This window comes from Suncus etruscus, chromosome 6 (genome assembly GCF_024139225.1).
Source record: "Suncus etruscus isolate mSunEtr1 chromosome 6, mSunEtr1.pri.cur, whole genome shotgun sequence".
NCBI lineage: Eukaryota > Metazoa > Chordata > Mammalia > Eulipotyphla > Soricidae > Suncus > Suncus etruscus.
Window position 1 is genome coordinate 42,641,844 of NC_064853.1, and position 24,405 is coordinate 42,666,248.

Sequence of the window (24,405 nt, forward strand, 5' to 3'; positions counted from 1 at the left end):
GGGAAACTGAGGCTCAGTCAAATGAGATGGCAGAAGGAGTCAGGCCATCTCACTGTAGACTCTGACACTGTGACCTGTTATCAGTCTGAATTATGGTATTGCTGAGAGATAAGCCTGGGGAGGAAGGAGGTGGCCAAAGAGAATTGCGATGTGATGTGGCCATATATCATCCAGGCTGCATCTCCAAGCAGAGGCCTGAGTCTGATGGACACTCTTACATTCTCTTCAGCCTCTTCCACAGGTGACAGGGGCTGGTGGACTGGTATGAGTTGTGCTATATCCCTCTTCAGCAAAGGGAGTATTTCAGAAAGTATCTCAATTTGGAAAGCTGTTCTTTCCAGAGCTAACCCATGAGAAGAAAATTATGTGAATGGCCAAGGCCAGTCGGACTGGGGTTCTTATGGAGAGACCAATGACACAGAGATAGGAAGATGGAGGCCGAGAAGGGGTGATACTTCTACTGGACGTATGACTGTCAAAGTCAGGGGTCAACCCACCTGAAGTTGGGAGAAAGGCCCAGAACAGGTTCTTCTCACAGTCCCCAGAAACAACCAATTCTGCCAGCACCTTGATCTTGGACTTCCAGAACTGTGAGCCAGTAATACAGTCTCTGAGGGCCTTTCTCTGAGGTACTCTCTTATCTTATCTTGGGAGTGGCTATAGGTGAGAGAAACTAATGGTCATTTTTTTGTGGCCTATGTCTTTACTCCACAGTGTCTCCCATACTCTGATCTGTGTGCTCCCTTACCCTCCACAGTCTCTGTACCCTCAAGCCAAGACCATTGTCTTGGTGTTTGTGGTTCACCAGGTTAGAACCCAAATCTAGTCTTGCCAATGGTGTAAGACCCTGGGTCCCAGACCTCACATCTTCAGAGCAGGCAACTTTGCCTTCTCCTCATGTAAATCTCTTTCTGCCTTTCCAAATTTGTGCGTGAATATTGACCTCAAACACAGGTTCTCAGTGGCCTCAGGCCAGGAGATCTAGGAAACTAATCTCTATTGCTCTATTGGCCTCTTACCCTGGAGATGGAGATTGAGACCCTCTGCTTCCTGGAGTGAGGCAGGAGCAGCCCACTTCCTGCCATTCTAGTTCAGAATCTCTTGGCATGAATTAGGCCGAGAGAGAAATAAAGGTTTCCTGGAGGAGTCTTAGAGATTTTCTGGTATCTCATACTACTTTATACTATACTAAGCAGTGGTCCAGATTCCAGATGGAAGAGAAAAAGAGCAAAAGCTTGGAGAGATTGTCATTGGAAATTAGCTGCAGAAGTCCAGGAGGGCTTCCTAAGGGAAGTTTTGTAGCAGAGGGGGAGAGGAATTTTATTGCAAGATTTCTCTGAGTCAGGTACACTCACCTGTGTTTTCTTATTTTATTTCTTGTCATGGGAGGGGCAGGCAATGCTCTTTTATAGATGAGAAAACTGAGATCAGAGAAGTGAAGTGATTGATGTAAGACCTCATGACTTGGTACAACTTTGAGGCAGCATTTAAATAGAGAATCAATGATGTTAACACGCATCTTTCAAATTTTTCCTAGTGTGCAGGCTCTGCCTTTTCCAGGGTACAGGGGTGTTGGAAAGATTTGCAGAGTTTGCTGGTGTGGGGAAGGAGTGAACAGGCTGGCAGAGGAGAGAGTGGGACATACCACATGAGTTTGGGGCCCTTTGAGGAGGCAGATCCAACTGGATCAATCCCAGGGTCACAGAGGAATCGTGGATGGCAGAGCTGCAAGGGTTAAGGGTGGGCTTATCAGACTCAGTGTCCAGACAGATGTGCAATATGAGGAGTTAGTTCTGGGTTTGGCAGAAGGGCCACATGCCCATGCTGCTGTGAAGGGGTCATGACTGTAGGAGAAGCAAAGGGGACAGAAGCTTCCTCTAACACCAGCCCCAGGTCCACCTGGGTAGAGTAGAGCAGCAGCTCACCCACTTCTCTGCTTTCCCCCAACCCTGCACAGGGCCACTCAGCCCTGCCAGGGGCCCAGGGTTGGGGGATAGGAAGACTCATCCTAGGCCAGGCCTCCTTTGCTCTAGAAGGCACTTTAAGCCCAAAGCAACCCTTCTCCCCTCCCCCATTCTTTTTTCCAGGCCTCTGCAGTTTCATTGAATAGCATGTCCTCTGGTCAAGTGTGAGCTCTCACTCACCCATGAGAGCTGATGGTTCATGTTTCTTCCTGCAGATTTTGTTTTGTATCTCAGAAGCAACATTTGCTTCCTCTCCTAGATCCTACTGTTCCTTCCACTAAGTGTTGCTGTTATCTTAGCTTCAGGGGGAGGGATTACTCCTTAGGATGGGGTGTGGTACAGAGCAGACAGGGTGAAGGTAGGAGGGACACATTTTCTTTTTCCCCCAGTACCTACATCCAGGTTAACCAGATGGGGTGCTGGACAGTGCAGGGATAGGACTGGTTGGGCATGTCATGCTTGTGAGTGGGGATACTGGAAGAAGCACACAGGACAGAGACCTTGGGTGACTGTGGGGTGAGATGCTGAGTTGATCCCTGATGCAATAGGCACAGGCTATGTCATGGGAGTAGAGGTGAAAAGAGGATGACACTTAAGACACTTGCAAAGGTGGTGTGTGTTTAGGACTTAGGATGGTTTAGGGACAGAGTGGTGATTGGTGGGTTACAGGACCTCAGAAGAGACTATGCAGAATCAGAAAAGCCTGGGCATAGCCACTGGCCCCACCTTGCTCTGCCTGGCAGCACAGCACGACAGCAGACACAGAGCTTTTAATCAAGGCCTGTTTATTTCAGCTAGAAGGGAGGGAGGGAGGTACCCTGGGACCCAAGTGGGTGAGGATGTGGGGGGGAATCCAGTCCAGGCTGTATGAGTGAAAGGCTGACCCAGCAGCCTCTACCAGCCTTTTTCTCTGAGAACAAGTTAGCTGTAAGAACAGTCAAGGATGAGGTGACCTTTCCAGGGGATGAGGTGGATCAACTTCAGGCCCCTTGGGAGCAGGAGACAGGCCGGCGGGTCCCTAACACCCTTGCCAAAAACTCTGAAACTGCTCTGCTTGTGCCTGCAGGAAAACCAGTGCACAGAAAGACCCTGGACGTTCGAGATAATCTGCCATAAAGTCATGTGGGGTGTGTGGCCAACAATCACTTCTCCACTCCACCCCCAAGCCCTTCATCTGGCTCTGCCTAAAAGGAAGGGTGACCCAGGCTGCCAGAATCCCCTGGACCTCTTTGCTGGGTGACATGAGCCCCAGGGTCTCTATACATATTGCTTCTTGGAAGCAGAGCTGCTGGGGCGACTGGGGGATTTCCTGTCACCCTGGGGCTCTGGGACTGGGAAGAGGGGTGGTCTGGAAGCTGCCAGCCTCTCCTCCGTGGTCACATTGGCCCAGTTCTGTTCGCTGGATGAGAGCCCATTGTAGGTGGGGCATGGAGGGGATGAGGGCCCCTCGCCCATGGGGAGGTAGAAGAAAACCTGGTCAGCATAAGGATCTGAGGCCGGAGCCCGGGCTGAGAGTGCTGCAGTGATCTCCCTACTCTGCTGGGCTGCCTTCAATTCCCGGCCCAGGCAGCGGCCAGTCAGGTACAACAGCTCCAGGAGATTGAGCACTAGGGAGATGAATCCAACCACCAGCATGAAGATGATGAAGATGGTTTTCTCCGTGGGGCGTGAGACGAAGCAGTCCACTTCGTAGGGGCAGGGTGCACGCTGGCACACAAATATAGGTTCAAGGTGCCAGCCATAGAGGCGCCACTGGCCAAACAAGAAGCCAGCCTCCAGTAAGCTCTTGAAGAGCACGCTGGCCACATAGGTGCCCATCAGTGCCCCACGGATCCGCAGGCGACCGTCCTCCGTCGTGGAGATCTTGGCTATCTTCTGCTCTATGATTGCCAGGGTACGCTCCACCTGGGAGTTCTTGGTGGGCAGCGCCCGCAGCTCCATCCCCTTCTGCCGCAGCCTCTCTTCACGTCGGGACAAGTAGATGACGTGGCCCAGGTAGACCAGGGTGGGTGTGCTGACGAAGAGGAACTGCAGCACCCAGTAGCGGATGTGGGAGATGGGGAAAGCCTGGTCATAGCAGACATTGGTGCAGCCCGGCTGGGCTGTGTTGCACACGAAGTCGGACTGTTCATCACCCCACACAGACTCTCCTGCCAGGCCCAGAATGAGGATGCGAAAGACGAAGAGCACTGTCAGCCAGATTTTGCCCACCACAGTCGAGTGCTCCTGGACCTGGTCCAGCAGCTTCTCCAGGAAGCCCCAGTCGCCCATGGCTCCCGGGCCTCCGACTACAGACAGACAAGCACAGAGACAGAAAGACAGAGGATACAGTCAGTTAGAGATCTCAGCTTGTCCCAGCAACAAGTTTGCAGAGAATTATCCCTACTCACCTTCTTAATAGAGAATCTGAGGCTGAAGGCACGTCAGGACTGATCAGGGTTCACATAGCAAGTGGTTGAGAATAAAGTCAGTCCTTTATGCAGGGTTCCTAAACTCTAAAGGAGTGCAACTCAGCCCCTTTAGAGCTCGCCTATCTATGTACCCAAATTCCTGAAGCCTTGGGAAGATCACAGCCTCGTCCCAAGAGATGCGCTTCAGGTAGAGGCCCCTGAGCTCAGGCACAGAGAACTTGAACATCTCCAAGGATACACAGGGAGGCCAACCTTCTATCCCTTTGCTTTGAAAGTTTGGTCCTGACAGTGTGTTCGATATGCTTAGGGTGGGGGTGGGGGGTCCTTGCTCCCTGACACATCCCTCTGCCTACTGGCCTCTTCCTAACCTTGAGCTTCTGCTGGAGGGCAGGTGGAGGGCTGGAGGCACGAAGGCCGCACCTGCACTCAATCCACCTGTCAGCACTTTCCAGGAGAGGTTTGATCCTGCCTCTCTGCAGCGCCTGCATCTGTGGCTGCTTTACTCTGATTGGGGTGGGGTGGGGGCAGAGAACAGGGTTCCTAGGAGGGAAGGAAGGCTGGATGTGGGAAGGGGGAGAAAACCGTTAGCTAGGTTCTAGCCCAGACCTGGGCTTAAGTCCTGTCCCCTTGCTCCTGCTTGGAGCAAGCCGGGGGGGATGATATCTGGTACCTGGGTCTTCTCTCCAATGAATCTGGAGACCAACATTCGGGACCTCCTTGATAGAAGGAATCAGATGGGAAGGCAGGCAACCCCTTTCTGTTAACCCCCAACAGGTGGCACAAGCACCCCCTTCCCATTGGATCCTTGACAGATGACACCCCACTCCCCCAGTGCAGCCCAGCCCAACTCACCGCTTGCCTGCCGGCCAGCCCCGGTAGCGTGGGACACGCGATGGCCTGCGCGAGCCCCGCTGGACGGCGCCCAGCGGCGGGGGCGCCTTAAATAGCTCAGGGCGGGCGGCCGGTGGGGGCAGGAAGCGTCGGATCGCGGGGCTCACAGCCGGGGGCGGGGACTGGGAGGCGCCGCTGGCAGGGGAGAGCCTGGAGATGCCTGCGCGGTGGTGGTGGGTGACGCCGAGACCCCTCTCCACCCCCTCCCCATTCCCCACCTATCCTCTGGGGTGCAGGTTCTCCAGAACTCTCCTCCTGGGGAAGCACAGGGGGCCGGTAGTAGCCAGCTCCCTAGCTGAACCCCAAGCGCTGTGGTGGCACTGCTTGCGGTATGGGGCGAGGGACTGGGAGCTGGGGGCTGGGATGCCATGGGGTACCTGCTGGGGAAGATTTTCCTTGACCGTGGGAGAGGCTCTTGTCCTTGGCAAGAAGGAACAGACACCCCAATACCAGGCTCATTAGACTTTGGAGGGTCTGGGGAACTGGAATCTCTGCGCCCCACTCCCTGCAGGCTCCACAGTCAGGGGTTCACACTACCTTTATTTAGATTGGCTGCTCATCTCCTGTCCCTAACCCTGTATGGTGATGTGTTGTCCAAGGGAATGGAAGGAGCAGACAGAATTAAACCCCTATTGTTTAATTAGGGGTTGAAATTACAGCTCTGTGATGAACCACAGCTCTTTGTGGGTCTAGGGATTCCCCTGAAACCACCTAAGTGGTCTCTGGCTCTGCACTCACTGGCTGGGTGCAGGCACAAAAGGCTGGGATCGAAGGGGCGGGCCCTTGGGCATCAGCAGCATAAATATGGAAAGTTCTCCTGAAATGACCCCCTTGGGACTTGGTTCTGGCTATTTCCTGGAAGAGACAGCAGGGTAGCTTGGTGGCAGGAAAGAACATTCAAGGCACCAAGACCAGCAAAAGGTCCTGGGATCCCTAGGTCCTGGAGCCCTGGCCAGTTGCTCGCCTACTTGGGTGCTGGCCTAGGGGAGAGGAGGCAGCTGGGCTGGATTAAGTCTGCCTACTGTAGGCTGGAGAAGTTGCATAAGTGTGTATTTCTCCTGCTAACAACCAAGGAGAGCAGAGATGAACTCTGCAGGGTGGGGCTGGAGACGCCGGGCTCAGGGGTCACAGTGGTCACATGGATGCACAGGAAGCAGTGGTGGAGACTTTGTGACGAAAGGGTCTATGGGTTCATCTGGGGGTGAGGAGTGGCCAGGAAGGGCTGAAGAGGGAATATGGCAGGTGGCCTGGGCCTGGTGACTGAAAGGACCGTTTTTGTCCACAAGAGAATTCTTCGGCTACGCAAGGGTCCAGCTTCCTCAGCTTCAGGACAGTGAGGCCCAGAATGGGAGACCCGGCTTAACACTCCGGCCTAGGGCTGCTCTGCCTTTTCTTTCAGGCCTGTCCCTTGGGATCAAGCCTCCTTGAGTCTCCTGGATATCCAAAGCTAACAACTGCACCCACTTTAGTCTTGACCCCAAAGGGCATGAGAACGAAGGTCCCTGGAGGCACATTCCCAGCATGCCCCACTGCAGCCTCTTCTCCAAGAATTCCTCTCAGAGGGCTGGACCAGACTTCTCCTACAGCCTTGCTGGTCTTGTTTTCTGGAAGGAGGGAGGCAGGGTACAGATCAGAGTGCTGCCTTTACCCTACTCTGATTCTTCCCTGGGTCTGGGAAAGGCAGGACAGGGTTTGATTGACTTCATCCTTTCTCCAGAAACCTCTCCTCTCCCAGCTCCCAACCTGGCCATGCATGCCTATTGGGGCATGTCTCTAGACACCCCTCTACCCCCTACTCTGCTCTGTACCCACTGTCCTGATCCTGTTTAGGCCATTTCTATGCCACTGACCTTCCAATGGGTCTCCTAGCCTCCTGGGTTCACCCTTCCCCAGAAACCTGACCCTAACCTTCCTCTACTAGGGTGGCCATACAAATCAGCTGTACTGACTCTTGCCATAGTCCTGGACCTTCCTGCAGCCTTGAGGATCCTTGCTGAATGATGGCCCCTGTGAGGCAGCTTGGGTCTAGGTAAAAGATCTTTTGGACATACTAATAGTCATGAGGTTTTAGTTTATTTAAAACATTGATTTTTTTTTGTTGTTGTTGTTGTTCGTTTTTTGGGCCACACTCAGTGGTGCTCAAGGGTTACTTCTGGCTCTGTGCTCAGAAATTGCTCCTGGCAGATACTGGGGACCAAAGTCGGTCCTGGGTCGGCCGCTTGCAAAGCAAATGCCCTACTGCTGTGCTATCTCTCCGGCCCCTAAAGCATTGATTTTTTTAATGCCAGAGAGATAGCTCAATAGGCACTCCTTGGTCCCCTTGAGCACTGTCAGGTGTGGCCCCTAAACACATAAAAATCTATTTTATTTGAGGCAGAAAATGCAGGCCATAAAATCACGCTCTTAACTATGTTTGAGTGCACTTTTTAGGGTTAATACATGTACATGGCTGTTGTGTATGTAAATATTTTAGGGGATTACTATGTTACTCACCCTAACCTGATTGGTGATTGTGCCCTACCCTAGGGTGTGACCTGGCATTCTGCCCCCACCCTAGGGTAGTACCTGATTCTGCTTCCACCATTGGTTGGTATCTGATCCCACCATTGGGTGGTACCTGATTCTGGGGGATAAAAACAAGGGTCTGTGGAAGGCGAGAGACTTTTTTGCTGGAACTAAGGCTGAGTCTTTGGACTTCAGTCTTGTCCACCGAATAAAGCTAATATTTCCATAAGCCTGACTGTCTGCGAGCTGTTTACCCGCCGTTTCACCTCAGAACCGTCGGCTAGACAGGGTGGCAGACGCGTGCTCCGAGCTGGAAGAGAAAGGCCTCATCCTCCATCCCTCCATCAGTCAACCTCTTCAGGGACTGACTTGCAACACATGGCTATGCCACAGAGCTCTCCCTATACTACTATGCTTGCTGAAAACTCCTTACCTGACCTTCCCCAAAGCTTAGCACATTTCACCTATCTTCACCCAAGTAGAGCAGGGGCTTGTTCTTATGCTCTGAGCCAGCAGGGCATCAGGCACTCATACGTGTAGATGAGTTTACCATATTGCTCAGAGCTCCCCAGCCCTGTAGCCCTGCTCTTCACACTGAGAGCTGGGAAGAACAATAAGAAACCCAGTCCTCATGTGTTGTCCATTCGAACTGGGTGTCAGGGGTGGGGAGAGAGAGATGAAAACAGTAAATCCTAAAACCTGTGGAAAGTAGAGAGGGAAGGTGGAGGGTAGAAGGCGAGATATACAGGTGTTAGTCCTAAAGAGCAGAGAACATCTCTGGGAGGTGTGACCCCAGGTGAGCAGGCTCATTGAAGGCAGGTGCTGTGTGTCCTCATGCTAAGAAGGAGGAGGCAGAGAAGGCTGATTGACTCCTTGGTACTGAGGGGTGGCCCCAGAGCCAGGTTTTTAAGTTACACCTGGTGATGCTCAGGATTTACTCCTGGCTCTGCACTCAGGAATCACTCCTGGCAGTGCTCAGGGGTCTATATAGGGTGCCATTAATTGAACTTGGGTTGGTCTCATGCAAGGCAAATGCCCTACCTGCTGTACCATTGCTCCATTTGCTCGAGACCAAATTCTGGGGGCAGTGATATGCTATGGGACTTGGGGTGGACAGCCACAGCATATGAGAAGGAACTGCATCCCACCAGCTCTCAGGCTCTGGTTAGGTGGTTCTGGAAGCTCCTTCCCTCCTCTAGAGGCCAGTCCAAAGCCCAGTCCACAGCAGGAAAGTGGGTGCTGTTTTTCTGTTGCTCTGGCCTCTAAGCAGCCTTTGGCCAGGCAGTTGAATGGGTCTGGAAGAAGCTGCAAACCATGGTCACTGCTCCCTGACTTGCTGGCAACCATCTGGGCCAGGGGGCCGCACACTTAACTTGATCTACTGCTGTCTTTTCAGAAAAAAGTGACTCTGTACCCCCAGAAATTTATCTTTAAGTAAAGAGAAAGTGCTCCCAGTAGTTGCTCCCCAAGCTACTGTTGCTCCTAGGATCTTGTTGAGGGTTGGAATTGGCATCATCCACTTTGGGAAACACTAATGTGTAATCCAAGCTGGGGCTGGAGGCTGCAGTGCTGTGTGGGCTGGGGAGAAGGTTCTGGGGGTGGTGAGGGGTGCTGGTTCTGGGTCCCTGCATCTTTCTCCCCTCTCTTCCCACCCCTTCTTTCCTTTTCCCTCTCTCTCCCCTTTCCTCCCCCCTCCCTCTCCTGGAAGGTGCTGATCTCTGTCTTCTCTTTACCCTCAGATCCACTCTTCTCTGCAGATTTTGTATCAGTGTTGGGGGCTGACCTGATCTGACTCCCTCACTGGGATCCATCGCCCCTCACTTCAGGTTGGAGTAGGCCAGTGGGAAGTGAGCAGAAGGGGAGTAGATACAAAGGATGACTGTGGCTGGAAGCTTATCACAGTTCCCATGTGCCCATTCATCTATTGCCACCCTGGTCCTAGCACTGGGGTGTTATGTGTCCTTAGTGGGTTTCCATGATCAGGTCTAAAGCCCTGTAGGGCTTTCTGAGGTTAGCTTGGTGAGATGGTGTCACTTGTTTTCTTTTCTTTTCTTGTTCTTTTTTTTGGTTTTTCTGTCACACCCATTTGATGCTCAGGGGTTACTCCTGGCTAAGCACTCAGAAATTACCCCTGGCTTGGGGGATCATATGGGATGCCGGGGGATCGAACCGCGGTCCTTCCTTGGCTAGAACTTGCAAGGCAGACACCTTACCTCTAGCGCCACCTCACCGGCCCCAGTGCCACTTGTTTTCTGCTGGAAGCCTTTTTGACAGTTTTTGTGTTGATGAAAGATAATGAAAGATGGAGGTTCTATAAGTTTGACCACAGTACAGTGTGGTGGACTTCAGGCTGGTGGTGCTTAAGCTGTCCATCTCTGGGGCTGTGTGCTGGCCAAGTTCTGGCCCTCTCAATCTGGCCAGGCACACGTGACAGCAAAGGTGACCCATGACCTATTCCCTCTGCAGGGTGACTGGCCCCACCCAACCTGCATTGGCTCTTGGCTCCCTGCCTCCTGGCCTTGACTTTGATGGTCATAAAATGTGTCTCTGGCTATGTGTAGTCTTGCACTCTCTTTTGCTTTCTGTTCTAGACTGGCTCAGAAGTTGCTAACTCCTAAATTTTAAATCACCACGCAGTGCCAGGAGTGGTTTCAGAGCGTGTGCAGGAGCTGGAGGTGTTTTTGTCCTCCTGGACTCTGAGCCCTTGGCATTAAGGTCCTACTTCCAATGCAGTCGTGAGATCTTGCCAGAGGCACAATCTGCAGAAAAGGCTTGAGGAAATGGGAGGCGCTGCCTAGTGCTCTGGTGAGGCTGGGCTGCATGCCTTTAGAAGAGCCGAAGGCAGAAGGAATAAATGTATGAATAGCAGGGATTTTTGTGTACACTGGGTGGGGATGGCTTGGACATGGCAGTGATTGAGCTATAAAAGAGGAGGATGTGGCTAGGAGAACGTGTACAAAGGGTAGGACACTGCTGCACAGGGAGCATGTTGCCCTCTTGTGACCATATCAGGAATAGCATAAATTGCACCAGGCCTCCAAAGACCCCAGCCCTGCTCTCCGCTGTTGTCAACCCCAGCCCCAACTCTGGCTTCTCTCCCAGCCAAGGAACTCTTACCCTTCCAAGGGATGCCTTCCCCGCTAGCCCAGTTGTGTGAATGAGAGTTTTGGGGAACAGAAGACAGAGCCAACCTATATAAAAATGCCTTTATTGATTGCAAGGAAATTGTCATTCCTCTCTGTATGTCCACCCCTAGCACCTGTGCTTAGGTTCTGAGCTGGCCATAGACCTACTGGAAGGAAGATGAAAACACAGCTGCCTGGAAATGAGGGTGGGGGCTATGATTGAGAGACAGTGACTTCCCTGTGAACATCTGAGCAGGGGGGGTCACCACAGCCCCGCTGGCCCCCCTCAAGCTGTGTTCTTGAGGACAGAGAACACAGCTTCTCCCCATAGAAGTCTGAGTATTTCCCAGAGGGTAGAAAGATCCCTTTGGATTGACAGGCACCTTTTTTGGTGGCTTCTACACCTTTATTGTTCTTCCTGCCAGGGTGCATTTCTCTTCTATTTGAAATATACCTCTTAGGATGCCTCACTTGAGCACCCCTCTGTGTATTTAAAGAGGAAACCTTTATGAAGTAAGTCCTCTTGTGTGTAGTAATTCATTTTCTTGTTTAAATGTCTTTTCCAGGGGCTGGAGCAATACTAGTACAGTGGGTAGGACGTTTGCCTTGCGCACACATGGCTGATTAAGTTCCATCCTGGCATCTCAGGATGGTCGGTCCCCTGAGCACTGCTGGGTGTGATCCCCAAACAATAACAAAATATCTTCTAAGCCAAGGATTGGTACTAGGTGTGGGGTGTGACCCAGATAGACAGCACTCTGTCTACTGTGTGCTCAAAAAAAGAAAGCCCCTTCCCCTAAGAAATGGGATAGGTTAGTGAATTCAAATCCCCATAGGACCCCTCCACCGGTATAAAACCTTCCTGCCTCTCTGTGTCGGCAGCCCCAATGTCTCCCCCCAGCAACGCACACTCAGATGGGAGTCAGAGTGGGTGCCGAGGCTTGTGACTTCTCGTTACTGGGTTCCGAGCCCTCCAACAGCTTGTGATGACAGCGGCAGGTGGAGGCCCGACTGGTGGAGGAGGTGGAGCTGCGGCCCTGACGGGAGCCTCTGTTGTGCAGGTGTCGCAGGATGCGGTGGAAAATGAGGTAGCAGATCTCGCAGACGGTGAGCACGATGCAGACCGCCGAGGCGCCCACCATGAAGTAGGTGAAGATTTTCTTCTCGGTGGGCCGGGCGATGTAGCAGTCCACGGTGTTGGGGCAGGGGGCCACGCTGACGCACTGGACCAGGCGAGGCATCTCGAAGCCCCGCCACAAGGTGTGCAGCAGGTAGAGAAAGAGAAACTCGATGAGGAGCTTGAAGACCAAGCTGAGCAGGTAGGTCCACCAGAGGCCACCGTGCTTCTTGCCCGCATCGCTGTACAGCTTGGCACACTGGTCCCCGTGCTTTAGGCGGTGCTTGCGCTCACGCTCCTCACGGTAGGCCACATGCAAGATGACCAGCAGCGAGGGGCATGTGACAAAGATGAGCTGCAAGGCCCAGAGGCGGATGTTGGAGATGGGGAAGAAATTGTCGTAGCAGACGTTGGTACAGCCAGGCTGCCTGGTGTTGCAGTCAAAGTCCTTCTGTTCGTCTCCCCATACACGCTCTGCAGCCACCACGTATACCAGCACACGGAAGACGAACACTACTGACAGCCAGATGCGCCCGAAGGCTGTGGAGTACTTGTTCACACCGCTCAGTAGGGCTTGGAGGGTCTTCCAGTCCATGGTGCTTGGTGGGGGTTTTGGGGGCCAGGCCCACCTGGTGGAAGAATAGGAAACAGCATGTCAATGAAAAGCTGACCCAGCGGTTGATATGTGTTTCTGGGTCCCTCAGCTCTCTGGGCACCTGTTATCATAGAACCTTTGTGAAACTTGGAGGATTATCTTCCTAATGAACAGAACAGGTTAAAGGCACAGGGAGATCGGTGTCCTGCTCATCGTCCAGCTCAGAAAAAAGGAGGCCTACACTTGCAGGTTACAATAAACTGCCATCTGTGGGATGTTTATGATGAGCCACCACATTGCTAAATACTAGATGTGCAAGAGCACAGTCCTACTAAGAACCCCACACGCAGATACTTTTCTACTCCCCATTAACAGATGAAAGAATCAGTAAACAAGTGATAAGAGAATGGTTGCAAAATACTCTGTGTTTTATGGTGAGGGGGAATGTTGACCACCTGTGAAATCAGAGAGGTCAGGGGAATCATATGAAACTAAAGATGGATGGGCCAGGTGATAGTACTGTGGGTAGGGCAAATGCCTTGCATATTACTGACATGGGTTCCATCTTCAGCACCTTATATGGTCCCCTGAGCTGGCCAGGAAAAATCCCTGCACACATCTAGGTGTGGCCCCAAAACCAGCCCTCTTGAAACAAAAACCAAAAAGAAACCCCACGAATAAAGAGAGGAGCTTTGCATGTGTGTGAGATCCAAGTTTCCATCCTTGAGATAACAAATACACATACATGTTTAAAAATAAAACCCAACTTAAAATGATCTTCTTCAAACTACAGGTGGATTCAGGTTTTTGGGGTCAGTACTGAGGATCCTACCAGCCTCTCTCTCTCTTTCTGCTGGGTGATTGTCCTAGAACAGGTTTTCACACTTACCCTGTTGAGGTTGGAGTTATGAGTCCATTCTACAGAAGGGGCACAGAGGCATAGAGGGGAATAGTCCTCAGATCTCATAGTCAAAGGGAGGTGAATGTTTGGAGGTACAGGGAGAGGAGTCCAGACCCAGGGAAACAGAGAGGAAACCCCTCCTATGCTTTGTGCCAAGTCCTGGAAGAACCCCAGGACCCTCATTTATGGATGTCTGAGCTTTGCAGTGGGTCATGCTTTGCTCAGGCCCAATCACACTTCTCCCTCCTATTGTCCAGTGACTCAGAGGGTGTGGCTGGGTGTGCCAGCCTGTGGTAGCTGACACGGGTGTGAGCAGGCACCTCTCCATGTGCCCATGCAGCCTACGTGCACATGTGAATACGCCATGGATGCTCTGACCTTGCACGACCACCCCTGCCCTGCCACCACCTGGGCTCCCCTCTTCACCATTTCCCTTGTCTATTGTGCCACAGCCTCCCCAGTGGTCTTTCAACATCTGCTCCTGCCTGAGCCCAGATTGTACCACACCCTTATTTAAAGCCCTCTTGCTGGCCTCTCTTCATGCTTTAGAAGAAAACCCCCTATCCACACACTCTCCCTCTACCTCTCTGGTCCCTAGTCGGTTCCATAGACACCCCTAGGCCTCTTGTAAAACTTACCTGGAATGATCTTGCTCCACAAACTTGCAGTACTGGATTCTAACTTCTGAGGCCTCTGCTCTCTAGTCACAATTTGAGGACCCCACCCCCAGCCACTCTTAACCCCTTTCCCCAGTCTTTAATCACCATTTGAAATGGAAGTAATCCTTGGAGTTAGTTTTTGGACAAAGTAGAATGAGTAGAATGGCCCAGTAGAATGAAGCCAAATTAATCCTGTTTCCTCTCTGTATTAGTGCAGAGGCACTAATACTAAGTATTGGGGTGCTGAGTCCTCAAAGAGGAAGCCTTTGGAAGAGAGGAGGGGTTGCAAGTCCTGGGAGACATCACCCCAACTGAGTGGACTGAATGTTGGGGAAAGTCTTCCCTGTCTGGGAGGACAGAAGGGCAGTTCCTTCTCAGCATCTCAGCCATCCAGGCAAGGTTTCTACCCTGGGGAATGCTCCCCTCTCCCCCTACCAGTCCACGCTTTCTAAGAGATGGGCTTTGGGGTGGGCACAGTGTGCACTGGCTGTGGGGCCACACCTGCATCTGTGACTCCACTCTGCCCCACACTCTATTCTGCTCTGCTGCAGGAGGGCCAAGCAGCCCCTTCTCCTTGGCCCTAGCTGAACCTTGAGGCAAAGCAACCCCGATTTTCTGTATTGTCAAGCTCCTAAGAGAACTCTCAGCTTGCCCTTCACTTGGTGAAGGTTCCAGGAGGCTGATGTCCTGCAGCCCTCCCAAGACAGCAAGCGCAGCAGGGTGCATGCAGTCCCTAAGTGGACCCTCACTTTGCACCTTCCAGTCCTGAGGGATCATTTCTACAGACACACCTCAAGGACGCAGCTCAGGGGAAAAGAATTCCCCCACCAAGCCCATGCAGGGACTGGTGGAGCCGGTTCTGGATTCCTCTGCAGGCTCCCCACAAAAATAAAATCCCCCACCTGCAGCTTATTCTCAGGGGGACAGAACCCCCAGCTGTCTGATTTCCTCCCACTCCAGGACAGAAAACTCCTCTTTCCTGATGCTGGTCCACCTCCTGCCCTAGTGCTCCTCCAGTGCATACAGTTTGGGAGTCTTGAGACTGGGTTGTCCTTCACCCAAAACCGAAGGATGAAAAGTAGGGGTACAAAGGGAGACCTCCCCGCACCCATTCCCTCCTCTCCATCCTCAGCCTATTAGGGGCAAGCTCAGCGGGGAGACTGGGGTTTGGAGTGGGGAGGCTCTGGGGAAAGTTGAGAGCGCTTGTAGGTTGTGAGGACAGGGGTGAGGTGGAGTGGTTGGGATTGGGGACCCTCCCGCCTCCTGCACTTACCCGCAGCGGCGCAGCCAGCTCGGGGCCGGGACCCCGCGTGTTCGAGACCAGTTGCAGAAGGAGGCGAGGGAGGTTCCAGCTCAGGCTGCAGGACGAGGCCGGCTCAGGCACACCCAGCGGGGCGGCATGGAGGAGGGATCGTCGCGGGGAGGAGCTCAGGATCGCGCCCTGAGGGTCTGGGTCTAGTTTGGGGCGGCCAGAGGAAGTTCAGCTCTCCCGTCTGAGCCTTGATTTTCTTCGGGAGTTGAAATGGGGACGTCGGTGCCCCATGGGCAGGACTGTGGCACCTGCTCCAATGAGAAGCTGGGTGTGAGACTCAGTAAACTGTGAAGTATTGAGCCGGGACTGGGTGCAATTGGCTCGCCCACGCGCCTTACCCCGATATGCGCCCGCGCCCTGCCCGTCCCCGCCTGTGCCAGGCCTGGCCACGACTCATATGGGGTGCGCCTGGGTGAAGGGGGCTGTCTCCGGCCCTGCCCTGGGCGCTGTGTCCTGGATGGGGAAGAGAATGCGAGAGGGCAGGACCTGCGCTCACCACGGAAGGGAGATTGTGTGTGTGTGTGTGTGTGTGTGTGTGTGTGTTTGCGCGCGCGCACGCCACACCTGGCAGTGCTCAGGGGTTACTCCTGTCTCTAGCCAGTTCCAGTTTTCAACCATTCATTTCTTTGGACATTGTGTGTGTGTTTGGGCCACATCTAGCAGTGGTCAGGGGTTACTCCTGTCTCCAGCCAGCTCCAGTTTGCAACCAATCATTTTTTTGGATTGTGTGTGTGTGTGTGTGTGTGTGTGTGTGTGTTTGGATCACACCTGGCAGTGCTCAGGGGTTACTCCTGTCTCCAGCCAGCTCCAGTTTGCAACCAATCATTTTTTTGGATTGTGTGTGTGTGTGTGTGTGTGTTTGGATCACACCTGGCAGTGCTCAGGGGTTACTCCTGTCTCCAGCCAGCTCCAGTTTGCAACCAATCATTTTTTTGGATTGTGTGTGTGTGTGTGTGTGTGTGTGTGTGTGTGTGTTTGGATCACACCTGGCAGTGCTCAGGGGTTACTCCTGTCTCCAGCCAGCTCCAGTTTGCAACCAATCATTTTTTTGGATTGTGTGTGTGTGTGTGTGTGTGTGTGTGTGTGTGTGTTTGGATCACACCTGGCAGTGCTCAGGGGTTACTCCTGTCTCCAGCCAGCTCCAGTTTGCAACCATTCATTTCGTTGGACAGTGTGTGTGTGTGTGTGTGTGTGTGTGTGTGTGTGTGTGTGTGTGTGTTATTAGTTAGAGGTGAGGGAGGAATGCGGGAAGTTTTTTCTAGCAGTTATTTGAGGGGCAGGTACTGTGAGTATGCAGGGGGGAGTGCATTAGGGGCAGTTAAGGCCCTGGGGGGTGGAGCCCAGCTGAGGCTCCCCGGAACCCCTGGAGGAGGTGGACGCTTTGGGCTGCAGACAAGGACGCTTTGTCTAATTGAAGAGTGTCCGTGACCAGCAGCTAATGAGAACCCCTGGCGCCCCCGCCTTGTGGGAGAAGCCGCAGAATTTCCGGCCTCCCCAGAACTCTGCAACTTAGTCACCATGGGGCGAGTCCTCCCTGTTTCCACCCAGAAATGACTGTCCCTGCAGGCAAGAGAGTCTCATATTTTCCCAGCGTTGCAGGCTTTCTGCCCAAAGGAACTTGTAGGTCAGGGCTCTGGAGGATGACCTGCACCCCCTTTGACTCTCCAAAATGCTCCTTTATTGGGGGGGGGCACCACCACCCCTGCCTGGGACTCCTGGGAGAACACAACTTATACTGACATTTTGAAGAGCTGGGAGACTTGGTGCTCCTCGCCAAAAGCCAGGAAGGTTTTAAGAATGAAAATAGGCACAGCTGGATTCTGTTACTCGCCCCGGGGCTACATCTGGTCACGTAGCTGGTGAGTCTCTGGACAGAGCAAAACCACAAGGCAGAGGTCAGTTGAGGCCATGGTGACCGTAGTCCTTAGTCCCTCAAAAAGAGGTGCTGAGTGGGTCACAGAGGTGGGACAGTACAGTAGGAAGGCACTTGGGTAGCACAAAGATGACCCCGGTTAGTTAGATCTCTGGGCACCCCATATGGTCTCTGAGCATCACTAAGAGTGGTCCTTGAGGGCCCGGAGAGATAGCACAGCGGCGTTTGCCTTGCAAGCAGCCGATCCAGGACCAAAGGTGGTTGGTTCGAATCTCGGTGTTCCATATGGTCCCCCGTGCCTGCCAGGAGCTATTTCTGAGCAGACAGCCAGAAGTAACCCCTGAGCACCGCCGGGTGTGGCCCAGAAACCAAAAAAAAAAAAAAAAAAAAAAAAAGAGTGGTCCTTGAGTGCAGTAAGGAGTAAGCCCTGAGCACCACCGGGTGTGCCTCCTCACCCCCACCCCCAAAGAAAGAAGTAAAAAAAAAAAAAAGTAAAAAAGTAAAAAAAATAAGTGTTTGGGTGTTTGCCTAGGGGTGACTGTATGGGTCTGTGGGGAGCTATGCATCGATTGAGAGCACTTGAAGGGAGTCTATGACCTTCCTTCAGCACCTGGACTCAGGTGTACTTCCTTTTTGTTCATTTGTTTTTGTTTTGGGGCCATACTCATCGGTGCTCAGGGGTTACTCCTAAATCTGTGCTCAGAAGTCCCTCCTGGTAGGCTTGTGGGACCATATGAAATGCCGGGGATCCATCCTGGGTAGGCCTCTTGCAAGGCAAAGAAGTTACTGCTGTGTGATCACTCCAGTCCCTCAGGTGTACTTCTGAGCTGACCCACACCCTGAGCCCTTCTGTTCTCAAACAGTTCAGTCCTGACACCCTCTGGACAGGCTGATGCCCCTGAGTTCCACGATGGAAACTTCTGCAGCCACTTCCCCTGCAGCTTCACAGACCTCACCAGCCTAGTCCTTTCTGCCTGTCTCCTGTTACCCAGCCCCTGTCTTCCTTCTTGCACCCTAATTCAGCTTCGTTTCTCCTTGGAGAGCATCCAGTCCTGGGGCATTGCCCAGATCACTGCTGGGTGTGGTCCTAAAACAAAAACAACTAAAAAGGAAAGGCTTTCTTTTCACATGTGTACTTCTTTATTCCCATTGTCCCCCCCACTCCAAAAAGGACTTTTTTCTTCTCTCAGTGGAGGAAAAGAAGGAAAAGAGTCCTCTCTCAACAGCTGAGTGAGACTGCATTTTATTTTGCCCTATTGGATGGTAGCAGTAGCAATGTATTTCTCTCTCTCTCTCTCTCTCTCTCTCTCTCTCTCTCTCTCTCTCTCTCTCTCTCTCTCTCTCTCTCTCTCTCTCATTTTAGGGGGGCACATACCCAGTGGTGGTTATGGCTTGCTCCTGGCCCCCATGCTCAGGGAAGATTCTTGGCTGGGCTTGAGGGGCCATATGTGGTACCATGGTCCTGGTCAGATGTATACAAGACGAATCCCTTACCTGCTGTTCTATCTCTCTGGCCCCAAGGGTGTCACATTTTTTAGTTGAGGTATGCAAGTTGTGGTTGATGCACTCTAAGAATTGCACTTCTTGGCCGTCATCTAAATAATAATAAGGCTCAGCTGATATATTCAACAAATTGCAAATAGATGGTAATTGTTTTTGTTTGTTTATGGGCCACACCTGGCAGTGCTCAGGGGTTACTCCTGTCTCTGCGCTCAGAAGTCACTCCTGGCAGGATCAGGGGACCAGATGGACTGCTGGGATTTGAACCAGGGTCTGACCAGTGTTGGATGCATGCAAGGCAAATGCCTTACTGTGCTACTGCTCTGGCTCAAAAAAGATGATAATTAAGGCTCTTTGCAATCTTTTATTTCTGTCTATCATACAAATAGAAAGGATGTTTTTTGATATCATGCTTGGAGTTTTTGCCATCTAAAATAAAACTTTATTTTGGAGGATAGTGTCATACATGTAGTTACAGGGATCACACCCAGGCCTTCTGCATACAGGGCATTTGTGCCATTTCTTTGAGCCATACATATGTATCAGTGGTTATCTTTTTTTTATTTAAAATTTTTAAAAATAATTTAATTTAATTTTTTTGGTTTTTGGGCCACGCCTGAGGTGCTCAGGGTTTACTCCTGGCTATCTGCTCAGAAATAGCTCCTGGCAGGCATGGGGGACCATATGGGATGCCGGGATTCAAACCAACCACCTTAGGTCCTGGATGGGCTGCTTGCAAGGCAAACGCTGCTGTGCTATCTCTCCGGCCCCAGTGGTTATATTTTATGGTTCTGGATTTGGACATACTTAGAAATGATTTCCCTAAGTTGAGAATGGGAAACTTTTTTTTGCTGTTATTTTATTTTGGCTTTTGGGCTACATCTGGTACTGCTTACCCCTGGCTATACACTCATTCGTAGCTGTGCTTGGGGAGGAGGTAAGGGACCTTATGCAATGTTCAGAATTCAAATAGGGTCATCTGTGTGGAAGGCAAGTGCCTTAACCTCCGTGTTATCTTTCTGGCATAAGAATGGCAAACTTTCTGCCTTTTCTTCTAGTTGAAGTAGTGCTTCAATAACAAATCTAAGCCTTTCTTTCCCAGTAAAACCCCAGTAGCCTTACTGACACCTAATCTTTGGACATTGGCCTGCAGAATCCCAGGTGACCTGTTCTCCAACCTCCACCAGCTAACAACCCTGGGCCTCCCATCTGCAGTCAGTCCAGCCCCTGGCCTTGGCCTTCACTGTTTCAGTTGCTTAGACAGTCTTCCCATGGGATTCTCCTGATTTAGCCCTCTCTTTCTCTACAGCCCTCCTTGGTCACCCTATGTAAAGTGACCTCACCCTGTGTCTACAGCATTCTTTTTTTTTTTTTTTTTTAATTTTTATTGTGAACAAAGTGGATTATGAATCTTTCACAGTAACATTTAAGGTACATAGTGACAATGAATCAGGGGCATTCCCACCACCAGAGTTATTCTCCCTCCTACCCTGTTCCAAGCATATATCCCATGTCTCCCTTCTTTGCCCCCTGGACTGCTAGTATAACTGGTCCCTCTGTGTATAGCTTATTGAAGATTGGGTATCTATTCATTGTCATTGACTTTGGGTTTGGTGTTTAAATTTGATCATTTTTTATTTCTACTCAATGTTCTGTTTGGTCCTGGTACCATCTATTCCACCCCCCTCAATTTATGAGGCAGGACAAGATGATCCAAGTTATATGGTTCTGTTTGAAAAAAGAAAGAAAGAAAAAAGAAAAAACAAAAACTAAGAGGAATCTGTCTAGAGGTTATAAATATCAATTCAAAAGAAGAAAGGGAAAAAAGAAAACCATACCAAACCAAACCAACCCCCCCAAAATAAACAAGAAAATTAGCAACTAAAAAAAGTACAACAGCAACAAAGAAAATAACAATAAAATAACCATAAAAATGAGAAAAAACCAAAAAGGAAGGAGGGCTGGTGTGGCAAGGTTTTATGCCCCCCCCTTTTTTTTGCATAGGCACAGTAAGTATTGGGGAAATTAGAAGGGAAATTCCCATGGCTCAGAGAAACATACTGTCATGGGAACAACTATAGATTTTGTACACGCTCATTTTAACACCCCAAGGTCATTCTATGGTGCCAGAAAACTTTTATCTTAGTTGTGGATGATAAAATCAGGCCTTTGTAACTAGAGATTTTTTTTTTTTCTTTTTTGGGCCACACCCAGTGATGCTCAGGGATTACTCCTGGCTATGTGCTCAGAAATTGCTTCTGGCTTGGGGGACCATACGGGACACTGGGGGATCGAACCGCGGTCTGTCCCAGGTTAGCTGCGTGCAAGGCAAATATCCTACCACTTGTGCCACCGCTCCAGCCCTTGTAACTAGAGACCTTGGTATTTTCACAAGTCCTAGGACAAAGCCTAGAATAGCGTTTTTCTTTATGGTTCTAGAAGTTCTGTTCCATTACTGTTATTGTAATCAATCTTCTTAATTGGTGTCTTGGTTTTTGCACAGATTCTAGGATGAAGCCTAGGATATTGTCTTTCATTATAGTCCCAGAAGTTCTGCTAAATTGCAGTTGTCAGAGTCAGCCCTCTGGAATTAGAGATCTTGGTTATTGTACAAATCCTAGGCCAAAGCCTAGGTTAGGGTCTTTATTACTGGTTCTAGGATAAGTCCTGCCTAGTCATACTTGTCAAAGTCAATCTTCTATAGTTAGTGATCTTGAATTTTGCACAGATCAAAGGATGATGTGTCTTCTGATTTCATCTTACCATTAGATGATGAGATAAGACAACCTGCTCTTAGATCAAGTTGTTGCCATTTCCTTGTCAGGATGTCATATCAAAACTGGCACAAGTTGGTGCCAGAGCAGTATTAAGAATTTCCCAGGGGGAATTTGGTTCCTTGTGCTGTTGCAGGGAACTGTGTCAGTTCTATATCTGGGATCTAGGGTTCTGGATTGGACGGTTGCTGTCTGATCACATGGAGTCTAAGTTGGGTCCACAAGATACATGTTTAGGGTAGAAGGCACCCCTGTATTATAAAATGTGTGAGTTCTTAACCTAGTAGATAAGAGCTTGTTTCTATACATAAAATTTCCCCCTTTTTAGTATGCCTTTGCAAAAAGGAATGGTGAACAGCATCCATTCTTCAGAACAAATTTCACAAAGGATATCTCAAAGGGTAGGGAACTTAGCAGAGTATCCTAGCTTAACCAAACCCAGGGCTAAGGAAGACTGCTATTTCCTGTATTCCTTCCTTATTTTTTTTTTTTTTTTTGGATTTTGGGTCACCCCTGGCAATGTTCAGAGATTACTCTTGCAGGCTCAGGAGAGCATATGGGATGCTGGAGATCAAACCCAGGTTTGTCCTGGGTTGGTTGTGTGCAAGGCATATGCCCTACTGCTGTGCTATTGCTCCACCCCTTCCAATTCCCCTTTCTAAAACAGATGTGGGGTGCCCTGTGACCACAGGTTTAAGTGTCTCTGCAGGAAAGCTGGGGGGATCTGTGTGTGTGAGGCAGCACAAGGGACATGTGTGAGACTGGAAAGCTTTTGTGAACTTGGGTATCTGTGTGTGTGAGATGGGACATCTGTGTATAAGTGTAAAGCGAGGTGTTTATATATGTGTGAGGTAGGGTGTTTCTGTAAATATGTGAGGTGGGGTGTGCGTGCAAATATGAAGTGATGTATCTATATATGTGTGAGGTGGTGGAGTGTTTGTATACATATGTGTGTGAGGTAAGGTGAGGTGTGTATGTGTGAACATGTATGGATGGCAGTGGGTGTCTGTGTACGTGTGAAGTGGGGGGGGCCTCTGTGTTTGTATGAGGTAGGATGTCTGAGTGTTTGTGTGCGGTGGAGTGTCTGTGTGCATGCTGTGAAGTGGGTATCTGTGTCTTTGCGTGTGTGTGAGATAGGGTATCTATGTGCACGGGTGAGGTGGGGTGCAGGCGTGTAAGTGCATTGGGAGGTGTCTGTAAGTCTGAAGTGGGTTGTCTGTGTAGTATGAGGTGGGGTGTCTACGTGTTTGTGTGAGGTGAGCTGTGTGCATGTGTGCGGGGGGGGGGTGTCTACATAGGTGTGTGAGGTAGGGTGTCTGTACATTTGTGAGGTGGTATGTCTGTGTTTGTGTGAGACGAGATGTCTGTGTGAAGTTGGGTGTCTCTGGGGCACTTAGGCTAATCTGCTATGATGACCAAATGATTCCATCGCCAGGTCCTGTCATTCTGATACTTCCAGATGCTTCCTCTGATTCTAGACTCTTGTCAAGAAGACCAAGTCCCTAACCACTGACTTCTGTTTTTTTTTTTTTTTTTTTTGTTTTTGGAGTGACTGGGAGGGTTCTCATTCTCAGAAAGAGGTTCCAAGAACCCTGAGGTCCCATGGTTCCACTCTCAGTTCTGCTCTTGGGCCTAAGTGATGTGTGGGAGGCCATCTGGGCCACTGCTTCCTTTGGGTGAGGCTATGTTGCATCAAGACTTGGCAGCCATCAGCCTCCCCCACTCCCCTCAGGGCCTCCACCTGCTCTGGGGGACGGAGGTGGCAGCTCCTCAACCTGTCCCTGCCCAGGCCTTTGCCCAGTCTGGTTTTGCTGTAGGCTTCCCCTATGTCTGGAACTTTGCCCAGGCCTCAGGCAGAACCTTCCCTCAGAATGGGACTTTCCTGGTGTTTGTATGTGTGGCAGAGACTGGGCCTCTCCTCCCTTGAGGTAAGACAGAGGCTCTGGGAAGAAAGTTGGGTAGAAGGAGATTCTAAGACTCTGCTTGAACTACCCTCAGAATCATCAGCAACCGATTCTGCCCACACAGCTTGATCCAGAAATGGCAGAAAATCAGTGACTTTCTGCATTCAGAGCTCAATACTGCAGGTGTGGTGCTGAATACTGGAGTAAATTGCTCCCTTGTTCCCCACCCCATTATCCATTATCCACCTTCATCATCAACCTTTGTGTCTACTGTTGCAATAAGCAAACTGGGGCTTTCTATCTTAAACAAACAAACAAACTAAAAAAACCCATAAAACAGAAACAAGTGTTGAGCTTCCCTCACTTCACCTCTTCAGTCACTTTCTTCTTTCCCTTACAGTCTTTTTTCCACAAATATATGAAACTTACCCAGAGGTTGCTGGCTCGATCCCACAGGTTAATAGTAGCCTAGGATGTACCTGAGGGGGTATCATGTGATTTCTGGGGGATGGTAGGCCAATTAAATTTGGGATCCTCTGCAAAAGCCCCCCAAAGCATTGCCTTGATTCATCAATTCCATTGTTTTTCCACCTCTTCTCCTCTCTTGAATGCAGATGGTGAGTTTGCTCCCCATACTTCACCCAGACCAATCTTGCCAATGTTCCCAGGGCTAAATTCTGAGGACCAACCAACCATCCCTAAAAGTGACTAAATCAACTATCACCAGCTCTCTGTCATCTTTGGTGTACTCTTGGCAACCTCCAATGAAGTTTCTTTTTCTCTCCACCTGAAGCATCTCCCAGCTATACTTTAGCTTCCTCTCAGGCTTTTCTTTCTTATTTTGCTTTGCAGGTTCCTTCAGACCTCCCTGATT

At 50.7% G+C, this 24,405-nt stretch overlaps 3 protein-coding genes across 3 annotated transcripts in view; 1 reads left to right on the forward strand and 2 right to left on the reverse strand.

Annotated features, from left to right (window-relative positions):
• SMIM12 (small integral membrane protein 12) overlaps positions 1-24,405 on the forward strand; it is a 99,959-nt gene that overhangs the window by 61,382 nt on the left and 14,172 nt on the right. The window lies entirely within an intron of this gene.
• On the reverse strand, positions 2,846-5,275 carry GJA4 (gap junction protein alpha 4). The gene is made up of 2 exons (XM_049774932.1): positions 5,228-5,275; positions 2,846-4,252 (listed from the first exon to the last, which is right to left on the reverse strand). The coding sequence occupies exon 2, from the start codon at positions 4,233-4,235 to the stop codon at positions 3,222-3,224; it is 1,014 nt and encodes a 337-aa protein (XP_049630889.1). The 5' UTR covers positions 4,236-4,252; positions 5,228-5,275; the 3' UTR covers positions 2,846-3,221.
• Positions 11,749-12,608, reverse strand: GJB3 (gap junction protein beta 3). Its single transcript, XM_049774998.1, has one exon. It carries the CDS (start codon positions 12,606-12,608, stop codon positions 11,808-11,810), a length of 801 nt encoding a protein of 266 aa, XP_049630955.1. The 3' UTR covers positions 11,749-11,807.

Excerpts from the sequence above, each read along its gene's own strand:
- GJA4 (XM_049774932.1), bottom strand. The coding sequence starts at position 4,235 with ATGGGCGACTGGGGCTTCCTGGAGAAGCTGCTGGACCAGGTCCAGGAG.
- GJB3 (XM_049774998.1), bottom strand. The coding sequence starts at position 12,608 with ATGGACTGGAAGACCCTCCAAGCCCTACTGAGCGGTGTGAACAAGTAC.